At 38.5% G+C, this 18,260-nt stretch overlaps 1 protein-coding gene across 1 annotated transcript in view; it reads left to right on the forward strand.

Annotated features, from left to right (window-relative positions):
- The first annotated feature begins 1,500 nt into the window (after positions 1 to 1,500).
- Positions 1,501 to 18,260, forward strand: part of LOC113041333 (macrophage mannose receptor 1-like) — a 62,657-nt gene continuing 45,897 nt past the window's right edge. Inside the window, exons 1-2 of the mRNA XM_026199799.1 lie at positions 1,501 to 1,625; positions 2,377 to 2,415. Coding sequence (XP_026055584.1) covers positions 2,379 to 2,415 — 37 coding nt within the window. The 5' untranslated portion in view covers positions 1,501 to 1,625; positions 2,377 to 2,378. The remainder of the gene's footprint in view (positions 1,626 to 2,376; positions 2,416 to 18,260) is intronic.

Consider the following 18,260-nt stretch of genomic DNA (forward strand, 5'->3'; position numbering starts at 1 on the left):
GAAGGACAAATTCTGACGTAGTCAGGCTAGATGCTTGCAACAACAACAAAAAAAAGGTTTTAGTTTTAATAGCTCTACTTCCAACCATATTTTAACCAGAATCACTCATCAATAATAAAAAAGACAAAACAAGAGACACAACTCTTATTGTTATTCTGCTGATTTTGCATTTTACCTGGAAGTGCTCCTGGTTTTCTGGTTAGATTGTTGTTGTTATCATTCAAATACTGTCCTGTATTTGATTACTCCTCCCTGAGGGACACTGAGACATTCATAACTATCAGCTGCATAAATATATAAATAAAAATATGTAAATTAAATTGGAAAAAATTCAAATGTCACACAATGCTGGAGATAAACAGAGGAAATGAGTACAGGAATAATACCAGTATTCATTAAAAAATTACTCAAAATAATTAACCAAAAATATCTCGTGTCCTTTCAGACCTGAGCCTTCTCATTGAAGTACTGACTGATCCCAGATGTTTCCCTGGAGAAATTAAAAAATGATACAAATGAGTCCACAATCCAGTCCAGGGCTGTACAATGAATGTGGAGCTGAAGTACAAACATCTGAAAGCAGGAAACCCTCAGTAAAAGTGTTTCATTTGCACTATTTCATCTCACTGTTGTTTAGGAGATACACATCCATAAACTGATGATGACTGACACACACACACACACACACACACACACAAACATTTGTTTTTGCGAAAATTGGAGACATCCCATAGGCGTAATGGTTTTCATACTGTATAAACTGTATATTCTATGATCCTACACCAACCCTACACCTACCCTAACCCTCACAGGAAACTTTGTGCATTTTTACTTTCTCAAAAAAACAAACAAAAAAAAACATTCTGTATGCATTTTGAAAAATGGGGACTCATAAGTGTCCTCATAAGTCACCCTCTCCTTGTAATACCTGTGTCATACCCATGTCATAATACAGAGTTGTGTCCTGATATGACACACAGACACACACACACACACACACTTGGCATCTACATTACAGACTTCTTTTATATACACACAAATGATGACATTTCCAAATGCAGATTTTGTCATTTTTAACTCACTTCTGGATACAAATTTGTCACCAAAATATGGTTAAAGCAAGACAGTATTAGTGAAAAGGTAAAATATTAAGTAACAGACAGAACCATATCTCCCCAGTTAATTTAATTTAAGACATTACAATTACTAATTGTACAAACACTAATCTGCTTACATTTCCAGAAAATAGATCTGAACATTGGATAAAGTCTGGTTCAAAATTCTACGAAACAGAAAAGTCGAGGAAATAACTTTTGAAGATATGTATTTGAAATTAAATCTAAAGATAAAAATAATTACAAAATATTCAAAGTGTATTTAGATTACTTTCCAGCTGTATAAACACACACAACAGGGAAGAGATGAACACACTCTCTCTTGTTCAGTGTGCTTGCCTTTGGGCAAAAAAGAAGGAAACAAACCTGAGAAAGAAACAAGTAAACCACAGAAGGGAGTTTTTCATTCCAGGAAAACCAAAGGAGGAGCAGAAAGAGAGAGGATCGGTGATATCAGTCTGTTCTGATAAAAGAAGAAACACAAACACACCTGAAGCACAACATCTACAGGTAAGAGACTCTGACTTATAACTTTACATTGATCATAATATGATTGATATATCAGTGTTTATCATATTATATTAAACTGATCACTGTTTAAGTAGTGAATATGTGGGCAACAGCAGTGCAATACAAGATCATAATGTCTGTGTGAATTTAATTTTGGAGATTTAAAAAGCCTATACCTGCATCATAAAATAATAGACTGTAAAAAAATCATATTTCTAAATGGTAAAACACAAAAAAGCATAGAGTAAAAATCTGATAACTGTATCATACTATATATAACTTAGAAATGTAATTGTATAGTCCTTGTGTCATTGTTTCATTCATATAATAGATTCATTATGTGGGTTTCTCTTTTTAACTATATCACAATTTGTGCTTTTGTCAGTATTTGAAAGATTTTACTGTTTCAGTTGGTTGTTATATATATATTTTTTGCAAATAATGTTCAGTAAAATGTTTTACTGTGGATGCAACTTAAATCTGTAAACCTAAAATATTTCTGCTGTATTTTTTTACTGTAAAGTTCAGGCAGTCACAGCTGGTTTTACTGTAAGTTTGATGTATTTTCAGGGTATTTTCACACTGAATCGTGACACACATCAGCTTCAGGAGCTTCATGTGTGTATTTATGACTGATGTAGAATCTAATAAGCAATGATAAAGCAGAAATGACATGATCTGATGTTCTGGATCTGGTCAGATGTTCAGCGTCTGCTTCATTTATTGAGACTGATTTCTGTTTTTCCCTCAGAAATGGAGAGAATCACACTGATGTCTGTTCTGCTCACAGGTGAGTGCTTGACTAGTACTAGTGCTGATAGTTAGTTAGTATTTCAACAGTAATGTAGTCAGAGGTGTGTAGAGTACCCAAAAACTGTACTCAAGTAAAAGTACTTATAGTAATATTTACTCAAGCAAAACTAATTACCCGAGTAAGAGTAAAAAGAGTCAGTCAAGTTTATTATTTGGTAAGCTGATTTCCACTATGACAATGTAATGGTAAATCATAGCAATGATAAATTCCAGAGCTCTGGAGAGTAACACAGGGGGAGACGGCAAAGGAGTATAAATGGAAATTGGGAATCTGAGGACACAGAAATTACGGGTTAGAGGAGATGGGTTTGGGCACTAGTTTGGGATAGTGAACGGTAGACCGGCCTGGCCTGATGGTGGCTTTATCCAGGTGAGAGATTGCTGGGTGCAGGTGCAGGTGATCCGTACTCCAGCGATTGGGATCAGGTGCTGGTGATAATTGGGGTAGCTGTGGCTGTTACATAGTGCCCCTATGAAATTTTTTATTTTTTTTATTTTTTTATTTCTTTCTATTTTTTTTTATTGTTACCAAATTGTGTGTTTTAGCATGTCTAACTATTTGAATGCATAAAATAACTTATATTTTTTCTTGCCTCATGAATTTTTCCCTTATAAATTCTGTGTTGTGTAGTTAATTTTTTTCTGGTTATGAAATGAAGGCAAAAAACAAATTTCATCAATTATAATTTAATTATTGAAAATTAAGCTAACTTTATTTTTTGGCAAACAAAGGTGATTTACTATTAAAATTAAAACATGGAAGAAATGTTGTGTGATTTTTCCTTTAAAATAATGTTTGTTTCATAGAAGTAGCAGGCAGTGTACATTCTTTACTTTATTTTAAATTGGAATTTTAAATTGGTCAACGTCAATACCTTTACAGTTATTTGTATCATCATCATCATCACCTTTATTTATATAGTGCTTTAAACAAAATACATTGCGTCAAAGCACACAACATTCATTTGGAAAACAGTGTGTCAATAATGCAAAATGATAGTTAAAGGCAGTTCATCATTGAATTCAGTGATGTCATCTCAGTGAAGTGACCCCAACTAAGCAAGCCAGAGGCGACAGCGGCAAGGAACCGAAACTCCATCGGTGACAGAATGGAGAAAAAAACCTTGGGAGAAACCAGGCTCAGTTGGGGGTCAGTTCTCCTCTGACCAGACGAAACCAGTAGTTCAATTCCAGGCTGCAGCAAAGTCAGATTGTGCAGAAGAATCATCTGTTTCCTGTGGTCTTGTCCTGGTGCTCCTCTGAGACAAGGTCTTTACAGGGGATCTGTATCTGGGGCTCTAGTTGTCCTGGTCTCAGCTGTCTTTCAGGGCAGTAGAGGTCCTTTCTAGGTGCTGATCCACCATCTGGTCTGGATACGTACTGGATCCGGGTGACTGCAGTGACCCTCTGATCTGGACACAGACTGGATCTGGTGGCCACGGTGACCTCGGAACAAGAGAGAAACAGACAAATATTAGCGTAGATGCCATTCTTCTAATGATGTAGAAAGTACGAAGTGAAGTGTTTCCGGTTCTAGTTTACCTAATGAATGTAGCTTAAAAATCCTTTAACAGATTTGGATATTAAAAGCATATTAGTATGTTATGTGTATGCCAGGTTAAAGAGATGGGTCTTTAATCTAGCATTGTATGGTAAGGTAGGTAAGGTAGGTTATTCCAGAGTTTAGGCGCCAAATAGGAAAAGGATCTGCCGCCCGCAGTTGATTTTGATATTCTAGGTATTATCAAATTGCCTGAGTTTTGATAACGTAGCGGACGTAGAGGAGTATAATGTAAAAGGAGGTCATTCAAATACTGAGGTGCTAAACCATTCAGGGCTTTATAAGTAATAAGCAATATTTTAAAATCTATACGATGTTTGATAGGGAGCCAGTGCAGTGTGGACAGGACCGGGCTAATATGGTCATACTTCCTGGTTCTAGTAAGAACTCTTGCTGCTGCATTTTGGACTAGCTGTAGTTTGTTTACTAAGCGTGCAGAACAACCACCCAATAAAGCATTACAATAGTCTAACCTTGAAGTCATAAATGCATGGATTAACATTTCTGCATTTGACATTGAGAGCATAGGCCGTAATTTAGATATATTTTTGAGATGGAAAAATGCAGTTTTACAAATGCTAGAAACGTGGCTTTCTAAGGAAAGATTGCGATCAAGTAGCACACCTAGGTTCCTAACTGATGACGAAGAATTGACAGAGCAACCATCAAGTCTTAAACAGTGTTCTAGGTTATTACAAGCAGAGTTTTTAGGCCCTATGATTAACACCTCTGTTTTTTTCTGAATTTAGCAGTAAGAAATTACTCGTCATCCAATTTTTTATATCGACTATGCATTCCATTAGTTTTTCAAATTGGTGTGTTTCACCGGGCTGCGAGGAAATATAGAGCTGAGTATCATCAGCATAACAGTGAAAGCTAACACCATGTTTCCTGATGATATCTCCCAAGGGTAACATATAAAGCATGAAGAGTAGCGGCTCTAGTACTGAGCCTTGAGGTACTCCATACTGCACTTGTGATCGATGCGATACATCTTCATTCACTGCTACGAACTGATGGCGGTCATATAAGTACGATTTAAACCATGCTAATGCACTTACACTGATGCCAACAAAGTGTTCAAGTCTATGCAAAAGAAGGCTGTGGTCAATTGTGTCAAACGCAGCACTAAGATCCAATAAAACCAATAGAGAGATACACCCACGATCAGATGATAAGAGCAGATCATTTGTAACTCTAAGGAGAGCAGTCTCAGTACTATGATACGGTCTAAATCCTGACTGGAAATCCTCATATATACCATTTTTCTCTAAGAAGGAATATAATTGTGAGGATACCACCTTTTCTAGTGTCTTGGACAGAAAAGGGAGATTCGAGATTGGTCTATAATTAACAAGTTCTCTGGGGTCAAGTTGTGTTTTTTTTTATGAGAGGCTTAATAACAGCCAGTTTGAAGGTTTTGGGGACATATCCTAATGACAATGAGGAATTAATAATATCAATCAATCAATCAATCACCTTTATTTATATAGTGCTTTAAACAAAATACATTGCGCCAAAGCACTGAACAACATTCATTTGGAAAACAGTGTCTCAATAATGCAAAATGATAGTTAAAGGCAGTTCATCATTGAATTCAGTTATGTCATCTCTGTTCAGTTGAAATAGTGTCTGTTTTAATTTGCAATCAAGTCAATGATATCGCTGTAGATGAAGTGACCCCAACTAAGCAAGCCAGAGGCGACAGCGTCAAGGAACCGAAACTCCATCGGTGACAGAATGGAGAAAAAAACCTTGGGAGAAACCAGGCTCAGTTGGGGGGCCAGTTCTCCTCTGACCAGACGGAACCAGTAGTTCAATTCCAGGCTGCAGCAAAGTCAGATTGTGCAGAAGAATCATCTGTTTCCTGTGGTCTTGTCCTGGTGCTCCTCTGAGACAAGGTCTTTACAGGGGATCTGTATCTGGGGCTCTAGTTGTCCTGGTCTCCGCTGTCTTTCAGGGCAGTAGAGGTCCTTTCTAGGTGCTGATCCATCATCTGGTCTGGATACGTACTGGATCCGGGTGACTGCAGTGACCCTCTGATCTGGACACAGACTGGATCTGGTGGCCACGGTGACCTCGGGACAAGAGAGAAACAGACAAATATTAGCGTAGATGCCATTCTTCTAATGATGTAGAAAGTACGGTGTTATGTGAAGTGTTACGGTTCCAGTTTACCTAATTAATGCAGCCTAAAAATCCTTTAACGGATTTGGATATTAAAAGCATATTAGTATGTTATGTGTATGCCAGGTTAAAGAGATGGGTCTTTAATCTAGATTTAAACTGCAAGAGTGTGTCTGCCTCCCGAACAATGTTAGGTAGGTTATTCCAGAGTTTAGGCGCCAAATAGGAAAAGGATCTGCCGCCCGCAGTTGATTTTGATATTCTAGGTATTATCAAATTGCCTGAGTTTTGAGAACGTAGCGGACGTAGAGGAGTATAATGTAAAAGGAGCTCATTCAAATACTGAGGTGCTAAACCATTCAGGGCTTTATAAGTAATAAGCAATATTTTAAAATCTATATGATGTTTGATAGGGAGCCAGTGCAGTGTGGACAGGACCGGGCTAATATGGTCATATTTCCTGGTTCTAGTAAGAACTCTTGCTGCTGCATTTTGGACTAGCTGTAGTTTGTTTACCAAGCGTGCAGAACAACCACCCAATAAAGCATTACAATAGTCTAACCTTGAAGTCATAAATGCATGGATTAACATTTCTGCATTTGACATTGAGAGCATAGGCCATAATTTAGATATATTTTTGAGATGGAAAAATGCAGTTTTACAAATGCTAGAAACGTGGCTTTCTAAGGAAAGATTGCGATCAAGTAGCACACCTAGGTTCCTAACTGATGACGAAGAATTGACAGAGCAACCATCAAGTCTTAGACAGTGTTCTAGGTTATTACAAGTAGAGTTTTTAGGCCCTATGATTAACACCTCTGTTTTTTCTGAATTTAGCAGTAAGAAATTACTCGTCATCCAATTTTTTATATCGACTATACAATCCATTAGTTTTTCAAATTGGTGTGTTTCACCGGGCTGCGAGGAAATATAGAGCTGCGTATCATCAGCATAACAGTGAAAGCTAACACCATGTTTCCTGATGATATCTCCCAAGGGTAACATATAAAGCGTGAAGAGTAGCGGCCCTAGAACTGAGCCTTGAGGTACTCCATACTGCACTTGTGATCGATATGATACATCTTCATTCACTGCTACGAACTGATGGCGGTCATATAAGTACGATTTAAACCATGCTAATGCACTTCCACTGATGCCAACAAAGCGTTCAAGTCTATGCAAAAGAATGTTGTGGTCAATTGTGTCAAACGCAGCACTAAGATCCAATAAAACTAATAGAGAGATACACCCACGATCAGATGATAAGAGCAGATCATTTGTAACTCTAAGGAGAGCAGTTTCAGTACTATGATACGGTCTAAATCCTGACTGGAAATCCTCACATATACCATTTTTCTCTAAGAAGGAATATAATTGTGAGGATACCACCTTTTCTAGTATATTGGACAGAAAAGGGAGATTCGAGATTGGTCTATAATTAACTAGTTCTCTGGGGTCAAGTTGTGGCTTTTTTATGAGAGGCTTAATAACAGCCAGTTTGAAGGTTTTGGGGACATATCCTAATGACAATGAGGAATTAATAATAGTCAGAAGAGGACCTATGACTTCTGGAAGCACCTCTTTTAAGAGCTTAGATGGTATAGGGTCTAACATACATGTTGTAAGTTTAGATGATTTAACAAGTTTATACAATTCTTCCTCTCCTATAGTAGAGAATGAGTGGAACTGTTCCTCAGGGGGTCTATAGTGCACTGTCTGATATGATACGGTAGCTGACGGCTGAATGGTTGCAATTTTATCTCTAATAGTATCGATTTTAGAAGTAAAGTAGTTCATAAAGTCATTACTGTTGTGGTGTTGGGAAATGTCAACACTTGTTGAGGCTTTATTTTTCGTTAATTTAGCCACTGTATTGAATAAATACCTGGGGTTATGTTTGTTTTCTTCTAAAAGAGAAGAAAAGTAATCAGATCTAGCAGTTTTTAATGCTTTTCTATAGTATATGCTACTTTCCCGCCAAGCAATACGAAATACCTCTAGTTTTGTTTTCCTCCAGCTGCGCTCCATTTTTTGGGCTGCTCTCTTTAGGGTGCAAGATTGCTCATTATACCATGGTGTCAAACTGTTTTCCTTAACCTTCCTTAAGCGTAAACGAGCAACTGTATTTAAAGTGCTAGAAAAGAGAGAGTCCATAGTTTCTGTTACATCATCAAGTTGTTCTGAGGTTTTGGATATGCTAAGGAATTTGGATACATCAGGAAGATAACTTGATGTGATATGACACTAGTTTTGCTCAAATCAAATGGTAAAATACTCATGAAGTGGAAAAGAAATGTTGTTCAGGTGTTTACGTTAGGGGTTGCACGACTACTGATTTCTGCTAGTCGATTTCTTATTTTAAAAAAATACTTAAGTTACTTGACTACTCGTTGTTCATGCTACTGTAAATGTCATGATCTCAGTGGGGGCTGACGCCTTTTCTGTCCTGGAGCACATGATTTGGGTTTTGCTGGCTCGCCAGGTGTTTCACTATCCCCGCTATGTTTTCTCTGCCCTTCTTGTTATCCCTGTTAACATTTTCTCCCTCACCTCCACCCTGTCTTACGCTGATTATCTTCCCTTTATCATGCCCTTGTGTTTGCTATCTTGTGTCAGTCCGTAAGCATTGTTAAAGTAAGTTTCTCGTTGCTAGCCATAGCTTTTGTATCTTTCCCTCTGTCTAGTCGATCTGCTGTTCCTGCTTTTTTTTCTTTTTTCTGCCTTGCCTCTCGTTTCTCAGTAGCCCACATCTACCAGGCGGCTGTCTCTACTTACCTGTGCATTGCCTTTGGACTCCTGCTACGCCTTTCCAGCGCTGATCTGCCACCTGTTCCCCGCTGCTGTGCGGCTGTTGCCATAGGGATCACCAAGCTGACTGTCTCATGCTCCAGCGGATTAAGTCCTCTGAGTTTATCAATAAAAAGTTTCATTCATTCAACCGCAGCTGGATCCTGTTCCTTTCCCTGACAGTAAATGAAAAGACATGAAATAGTTCTTATCAATTAACGCTCATTAATTCATATTCTAATTACATATGTAAAAAATAAAAAATAAACTCATAATTATGATATTATATGTTACATTTTTATGTAACAGCCAGTATTTGCATCTGTATTTGCATCTGTAACAATTACAAAATTATTAATTGTTATAGAACGTATAGAACGTCGTACATCTTTTTTTTCATAGTTATCACTGTTAAACCTAAATAATTATTAATTTCTAAAAATATATTTATCATGCAAAGAGAGATACCATGACAAAGGTTTAGTGATCATTTGAACATGACTGAATCAATTAAATGTGCACATTTTCATAACGCAGAACCCGTTCACATATCGCACCTAAAAGAGCTACTGCAAGCGATTTTTAGTGCTGCAAATCCATTTACTAAATTTATTTCAAAATGGCAATCCATATATAGCTATGAACAGCTGTTCCTTCATCTTGGCAGAGCTTTCAAAGTTGTTACAGTAAAGGATGAAGCTGATTGGTTGGTTCTTGTCACATGACCTGGGGTGCGCTTGCAGGATTCTGAACAGTTGAGATTTTTTTTTTTTGAGATTAACAATTTTATTGATAACCACCCGAACTATTCCCTAATGATGGCTTTAAGGTCATTCCTTGGCTAACATTAGACGAACCACACAATCAACATTGTGTAAAGAAAAAGGAGTGGAAATAACAATTTTAAAAAAAATTAAATAAAATGTAGTCTTTACAGTGTCACAATCAAAACATGCTATTCACATGCTCCACTTCCAAATAGATTAAGTACTTGGACCATTTTTTAAAATACAATTTTAAGTTGTCCCTCTGCTTATATGACATTTTTTCATATGCAGCCACTCTTGAGAGTTCAGCTACCCATTCTTGAAAAGAGGGGGCGTGTTCTGATTTCCAGCTCCGGAGAATAATTTGTCTGCCAATCAATAGACTAGTTTGAATCCAGGATTTTGTGCCGGCGTTTATTATATCATTATTTATCCACCCACCTAATATAAAAAGCTTAGGACATAGTAAGACCTGGAGGTCTAAGATTAAACAGAGCCCCAGATACAGATCCCCTGTAAAGACCTTGTCTCAGAGGAGCACCAGGACAAGACCACAGGAAACAGATGATTCTTCTTCACAATCTGACTTTGCTGCAGCCTGGAATTGAACTACTGGTTTCGTCTGGTCAGAGGAGAACTGGCCCCCCAACTGAGCCTGGTTTCTCCCAAGGTTTTTTTCTCCATTCTGTCACCGATGGAGTTTCGTTTCCTTGCCGCTGTCGCCTCTGGCTTGCTTAGTTGGGGTCACTTCATCTACAGCGATATCGTTGACTTGATTGCAAATTAAAACAGACACTATTTCAACTGAACAGAGATGACATCAATGAATTCAATGATGAACTGCCTTTAACTATCATTTTGCATTATTGAGACACTGTTTTCCAAATGAATGTTGTTCAGTGCTTTGGCGCAATGTATTTTGTTTAAAGCACTATATAAATAAAGGTGATTGATTGATTGATTGATTGAAACATATGTGTTCCTGAACTCTTTTCCAAAAATCTTGAACTTTTATGCAGGACCAAAGGGCATGAGCTAAATCACCAGTCTCAGCCTTACATCTCCAACACAAAGGTGTATCCTTTAACCCAAGTTTAAACAATCTGGAAGGGGTCCAATAAAACCGATGTACAATCTTAAACTGTATAAGACGTATTCTGGCATCCCTCGAAGCCATTTTAGCATTCTTTAAAATTCCCTGCCACTCTTTATCATCTAATATAATGTTCAGATCCCTTTCCCATATTTTCTTAAACGAGTAGTACATAGATGCTTCATGACCCTTCCCGTATAATGAAAAAATCCTACAATGGGCATCTGCTAACTCAGGAAGCTGGGTAGTGGAACCGAAAGTTTCACATAGTAGATGTCGTAGTTGTAAATATCGGAAAAACTGAGATCGAGGTACATTGTATTGCTGCTGGATACACTCAAATGACTTCAAACTACCATTTTCATAAAGATCTCCTAGATTGACAAGACCCTTCTTCGCCCAGTCTTTCCAAAGAAAGGGAGCTTTATTAATACACAGTTTTGGATTCAGCCAGATGCTTGAGCTAACATTTAAATAGGGGTTAAAACTATGCAGACGTGAGATCTTTAACCATATCGCATTTAAGTGTGAAATAATTGGATGCTTTTTTACCTTTCCAACCAGTTTAATGGATATGCTTTGTAAAAGCGAAATGGATGGCAAAGCAGACTGTTCAATCTTGTACCAAGGGGGGGCTCGCTCAGGGGGAAGTGACCAGTGAGCCAAGTGTCTAAGACTAAAAGCGTAATAATAATACAATACATTGGGCAGCCCTAGACCACCTTTTTCTACAGGCCTCTGTAACTTATTGGAATGTAATCGGGGCCGCTTACCGTTCCAAATAAAATTCTTACAAATTCTATCAAACTGTTTAAAATATGAAAGAGGTATTTGTATTGGGAGTGACTGTAATAAGTAATTAAGTTTGGGTGTACAACTCATTTTAATTACATTGACTTTCCCAGCCAGTGACAAGAGGAGTGGAGCCCACCTCTCCATATCACATGAGATTTTTTTCATTAAGGGATCAAAGTTAACTCTAACTAATTCCTTAAAGTCAGGGGGAAATAGAATGCCTAAGTATCTTAAACCTAACTTGGGCCATTGGAATATGCCAGGGTGAAAGGCTGTTGATGGGCAAAAAGCAGTTAGTGCAAGAGCTTCGGTTTTCGACCAATTCACCCTATAGCCAGAAAACTTAGAGAACGAGTCGATTGTTCTAAGGAGGCAGGGTATAGATCTGCTGGGATCAGAAACAAACAATAAAATGTCATCGGCATAAAGCATAAGCTTGTGTACTTCTCCCCCTGCTATGTCGGGTTCCTCTGCCCAGAGAAAAATACTCTGACATCAGACCGTTGGTTTGCACTGTAGCTAAGGGTTGTTTATAAAGTAATTTAATCCATCTAATGAATGTATTGCCAAAACCATAAACTTCTAGAATTTTGAAAAGGTAATGCCACTCTACCATGTCGAATGCCTTTTCCGCATCTAATGAAATGGCTGCAATTGGGATTTGTTCCTCCATTACTGACCACCAGATGTCAATAAACCTTCGAATATTATCAGAAGAACTTCGACCAATAATGAAGCCTACTTGATCCACATGTATGAGCGATGAAATAACTTTGTTTAAGCGATTAGCTAGAATCTTTGACAAAATTTTAGTATCCAATTGGATCAGTGATATTGGGCGGTAGCTTTTACAATCACTTGCATCTTTGTCCTTTTTAAGTATAAGGCTAATGACAGCTTGTGACATTGTTTGTGGCAATTCACCCCTCTGAAGTGCCTCCATAAAGACTTCTAACATTAACGGAGCCAGTTCTGAAACCAGGTCCTTAAAGAACTCGGCGACAAAGCCATCTGGTCCAGGAGCTTTCCCTGTAGGTAATGCTTTGATAACCTCCATTATTTCCTCCAACGTTATATCTAAGTCAAGAAATTCCTTCTGCTCACTTGATAATTGAGGAAGGTCTAGTGGCTCCAGGAAATCACTAATTTCCTCGTTAGTTGACGAGGATGTAGATTTATAAAGGTCAATGTAAAAATCTTTAAACTGCTTGTTTATATCTGTAGCAGCAGTAAAAAACTCTCCTCCAGGAGCTCTGACAGCTGCAATAATTGTTGAGGACTCCTTGTGTTTAATATAATTGGCTAAAAGTTTGCCTGCCTTATCCCCTGACTCAAAGTAGGTCTGTCTTGCTCTAAATAACAGAAACTCCATCTTTTGAGACAAAATGTTATTATATCTATATTTTAGTTGCGTTAATTCCCTGAGGCCACTAGGTGTCGTATGACGTTTCATCTTTGTTTCAGCTTTTTTTATATTATTTTCCAATTCCGAAATTTCTTTTTCTTTAAGCTTTTTGTAAAAGCTCGCGTATTGAATTACACGACCTCTAATAACTGCCTTAAGTGCATCCCATGCCAGACCAACTGAGGACACAGATGCCCAATTAGTATCTACGTAATTATTAATTTCTGTTTTTAACATTTGTTTAAATGCTGGAATTTGTAAAAGGGACTTGTTCAAACGCCATCTGAATGTTTTTTTTCCTCTCAATATAAGGTTTCATCTGCAAACCCACCCAGGCATGGTCTGAAACTAAGATGTTTCCTATGTTACATGCAATTACAGATGGGATAAGTGATCTTGACAGAAGAAAAAAATCAATTCTAGAAAAAATATTATGTGCATTTGAAAAAAAAGTATAATCTCTCCCTTGTGGATTCAGGAGTCTCCAAATATCAGTAAGGCCTAAATATTTACACATCCTTTGTAGCACCATTCTAGCTTTAGGTGTAGTACAAACTTTTGAGCCACTATGATCAAGAACAGGGTCCATTAATAAATTAAAGTCTCCACCCAGAACAATCTCGTAGTGGTTCCTAGTTGCTTGCATCTTTGATTCCAAATCTATAAAAAAATTGTGATCATCAAGATTGGGTGCGTAAACATTTGCCAACAGTATATTTTGGCCCTGGATTTCAGCCCAGACCATAATAACTCTTCCTATTGTATCATTCATTTGTTTAACCAATCTAAATTGTAGATGTTTTTTAACTAAAATCATTACCCCCCTACTACTACTTGACCCTTCACTGCAGAACACAAATCCTCCGACTGCCCTGCCCAGTTTCTCAGCTTCCTGGTTAGCAAGATGTGTTTCTTGTAAAAAATATAATATCAAATCTGTTCCGCCTAAGTACAGACACCACCTTCCTCCTTTTAATATGATGCCCCAACCCATTCACGTTCCAAGTACAAAAAGATAATTTGTCTAAGTCAGAAAGTGACATTCTTCATAAACAGTAACAAATATAGCCAAGCCCAGTTTCTCTGAAACATAACTAAGCAATAATATGACCTTAAAGCCCCAAACAACCCATAGAAAAGAAAAAGAAAAGGTGCGCTGAACCTGAACAGTGCGCTTAACCTTATCTAAAGTCCATCTCACAATGATCCAGAGGTCCGTGGCTCTTGATCAGGAGGTGCTCCGTGAAGAGTCTGCTTCTACAATAACTTATCCAATGAAAGACAATAAACTCCCATCAGCGGTGGTGAGGACGAGAAAAAAAATAAAATAAATATATATATAAAATAAAAATAAAAAATAAAAAAATAAAATAAATAAAAATAAAAATAAAAAGAGGGATAAGGAAAAGGCAGTGACAACGTTACTCCATTTTTTCAATGAAAGCCATAGCCTGTCGCGGGCATGTGAAAGTCCTGCGGCCGTCCCTTGCTTCGATTCTCAGTTTAGCAGGATACAGAAGCGCGAAGCTCACCTTTTTCGTGTGGAGAATTTTTTTACACTCCTTAAAACGCTCTCTCTTCAGCTGAGTAGATCTGGCGAAGTCCGGGAAGACCATTATATTGTTGTTTTCCCAGCTTAGACTACCTTTATTCCTGGCTGCATGAAGCACAAAGTCCCTGTCGGCAGAACGTAGAAATCTTGCCAGTATAGGCCGGGGTTTGTCAGTCGAGTTGGGACGTTGACTGGGGGATCTGTGCGCGCGTTCTATCTCTAAATGCCGGTCCGAGCGATCAATCAGAGGCGGAATAATGCCGTCCAGAAACTTCACCATATCCTGGCCTTCTTTGCCTTCCGGAATTCCGACGATACGAATATTGTTGCGTCTGCTGCGATTTTCCATATCTTCAATTTTGTCCCATAACTGATCCAGCTCGACTTTACTGGCAGGTGGATTAGCTTTTAGTTCTTTCTCGGATCCTTCCAAAAACTCCACTCGTTTTTCCACCTCGTCCAGCCTTGTGATGAGAGCGGATAATTTAGCCTCCATCGACGCGGTAGTTTTCCGTATCTCCGTAATACCATCCATGTCACCGGATATTTTTGTCAGGATCGTGTAAATGTTGGCGATGTCGTGTTTCTCAGCAAGAGACTCCGAGACCGTTTCAGGCTTGGCTGGGCCTCGGCCATCTTGATCCTGAGACGCATCGGGCGCGTGTGAACGTAAGTGCTTTTTAATGTCCCCACAGGCCGAGGATTTCGACATTTTTTGACATTGTCTTGTTCAAATATCACTTAGATACCCAAATCACAAAAACTTTCATCGGAACAAAGTGAATGATAGGATAAACTAAGCAGATTGAAGCGGAGCTCGCTGTTACTCAGCCTCCTTTCGCATCGTGTCACGTGACTCCCCCCAGTTGAGATTTTTTTAACTGGGGGGCCGGGTTTCATATTTTTTTGAAGCACCCCTGGGCACTGCCATTGGCTAGCAGACCCCAACCGAATAACTTTACATCTGAGGCGTTTAAAGACTCCATTTGTCCATTCATTATTTATAAAGAAACACGAAAATGTATAAAAGGCTCCATTACCTGGTATCTTACGTGATGGTCCTGTAGAAGCAGTTTTTGTAAAAATTAAGCTAATGATTGCGTCATAAATGGAAGCTTTAGCCTAAGTTCTGCCAGGAAGACTCAATCACTTCGTCATTAATTACCTTCATCATTATCCAATCACGTCTTTATACTCCTGTATAAAAGCTCGTACTTACACATGTTTGAGTTCGCAGATGCCAACGCGACAACCGCAGATTCCGACGCGACAACAACTGCAGATTCCGACGCGATTGTACTTGCTCAAGCCGTTGTGTTTATTCCTCTACTTGCTGGAATTAAGTTCGTGCCCCGCAAACTATCTAGAGTTTGACGTTCCTCTAAGATGCACACGGGATCGTTGGCTTAGCTCCGTGTCGCGGTGATTATCTGCAGTCGTTTGTGTTGGATGATTTACAAGCTTTTCTCGGCAGAGGATGTGAACATTGGTGGAGTTTCGTGTGCTTTCAGGCCAGGGTTGCCAGGTTCTCAAAACCGCCAGTTACTACTATTTAAAAAAAAATAAAAAAATAGCCCAATTGCGTTCAAAAGGGATTTATCGGTAGAATTCACATTCTAGGGGCTATATATAACACTATTGGGGTCACCTCAAACCCAGGACTGAAAAGGCATCCCACAAAAAAAAAAAAAAAAAAAAAATACGGTCTTGGCAACGCTGGTGCTTTCCGAGATGTCGCGTCAGTGCTGCTTGGGTCTCAACACCTGAAAAGACTTTGGTCTCAATCAACAAATATTCATCTGTACGCTCACGTGAACTTGCACGAATGAAGTCTCTCCGGACCAGACCAGCAGACAGAATTAAGGCTGCCGGTCTCTTCGGCATCTCGCCTCCATCACTTCACAAGTCTACAGCATTATAAGTATCATTTCGTTCTATGCACTTGCGGCGCCTGGGCATTAATTTATTCTCTGCAAGGATTTATACTTACACGTTCAAATAAAGCACTGGGCGTTTCGTGCTTGTTTATCTAGCAGACTTGCACAGCATAATTAAGATGTTGATCATAGTGCATGCAATTTTCTGAATAACTTCTTCGTAATAAGGCACTTTAAGGCTCATCATAAACGCTACAATCTTTATACTGATAAAGATTTTTCGCATTTCTTTAAAAAAAAAAAAAAAAAAAAAAAGCTCTGTCTAGCACACTTGAGATTCGCTGTTTTAATCGTATGCTTTAAATTTGTTTATTCAGTCTTTCATTTGCGTTATTCCTAAGTTCATACTCTAATGGGATTCTATGGTTGCAGATGCAGGGAACCGCTGCTCTCACCTCATCTTTACATGGCTTACTCTTGGGCTAGCGAATTATGAACACTGGATCTACACTACCAAGCTGATGCGTATGGACCCTTCTTTTGAGTCGTAGGTAAGATTCGGCTCAATGCTCAGTCAGCAGGCATATATTACTCCAAGTGACACGAGTTGCTGCTGACCTTATTTCAGAGTAGTGACAGATCTCCAGTTTAAACCGAATATTAATTCGCAGGCATGGTTTGTTTGCACTCCTGGTCTCCGTCTCAAGGCGCGGTCACACTAGACTTTAAACATGCAAAATTATTTCGAACGCCACTGCGAATATGGGCGGGAGCAAGATAAAACAGTCTCCCCTCAATTTTCACAAGATGGATTATGTTTCTAGCACTGTGTCTTTTGCAACGGCGTCGAAAGCGTTTTATATTGTAACGTTACTCTGTATCTCTCTATAAATATATACACCCTAAGGGGAGGAGGGGGAGAAGAAAGAGAGAGAAAGAGAAAAAAAAAAAAAATTATAAAACGTTGTCATTCCAATGCATCACCTGTTCCCGTCGACACTACAAACCATGCAGCTTCTTTTCTTTTATAAATCTTTTAATGTATTATAAAATAGGACGCTGCGCAACAGCTAAAGTTATATAGCGCTTCCTTTTTGAATTTTGTACAGAGGGGGTCATGCAGCAATGTATCGCTCTTCTACTGGTTCACATCCTCACGTTATTCAAATTCCCTGGTCAGAGTTTACCAAACTTGAACTTTGGAACGCAGCGAAATGCAAAATTCTTCGCATAAGCTTGCGTTTCCGGTCCGACGCATTCGCATGCGTATGAATGGAAGTCAATGGAGAGAAAAGTGCAGTGTGACCGCCCCATCACTCATAACTAACTAACGGCTAGAGGGGCGCGTTAAGTAGGTTCTGCTCATGCTGTCAAACTGACGTCATCAGAAAAATTATTCGTTACAGGGTGGAAATATTCAGAATTTGATAAGATTGCTAAGACAAACAATGTTTAATTGTTTACATCAAGATTAGCAATGCGTGCTAGTAAGCTTAAGTCACTTCGATTTATGCGTATTTTAAATTTAACCTTCGATACCTCAACTTAATATATATATATATATATATATATATATATATATATATATATATATATATATATATATATATATATATATATTATAAAAAAAAAAAAAATGGGGAGTGACAGTTAAGGGGTTAAGCTACAATCAAGGCTTGTTTATATTCACGCATCTACTGGTGTTGGTTCATCACTCTTACTCGGCTGTTGCGGCTTTCACTTTACACTTTTAAACTTTCAGACAGCTGTGCCCTCAGCCAACCCGGATTCTTCAGTCTGCCCTCTGTTAGAAGACATAATACTAAACGAAGTGCTTACGTCAGCTGGAAATCACATT

This window comes from Carassius auratus, chromosome 23, assembly GCF_003368295.1.
Source record: "Carassius auratus strain Wakin chromosome 23, ASM336829v1, whole genome shotgun sequence".
Classification (NCBI taxonomy): Eukaryota; Metazoa; Chordata; class Actinopteri; order Cypriniformes; family Cyprinidae; genus Carassius; species Carassius auratus.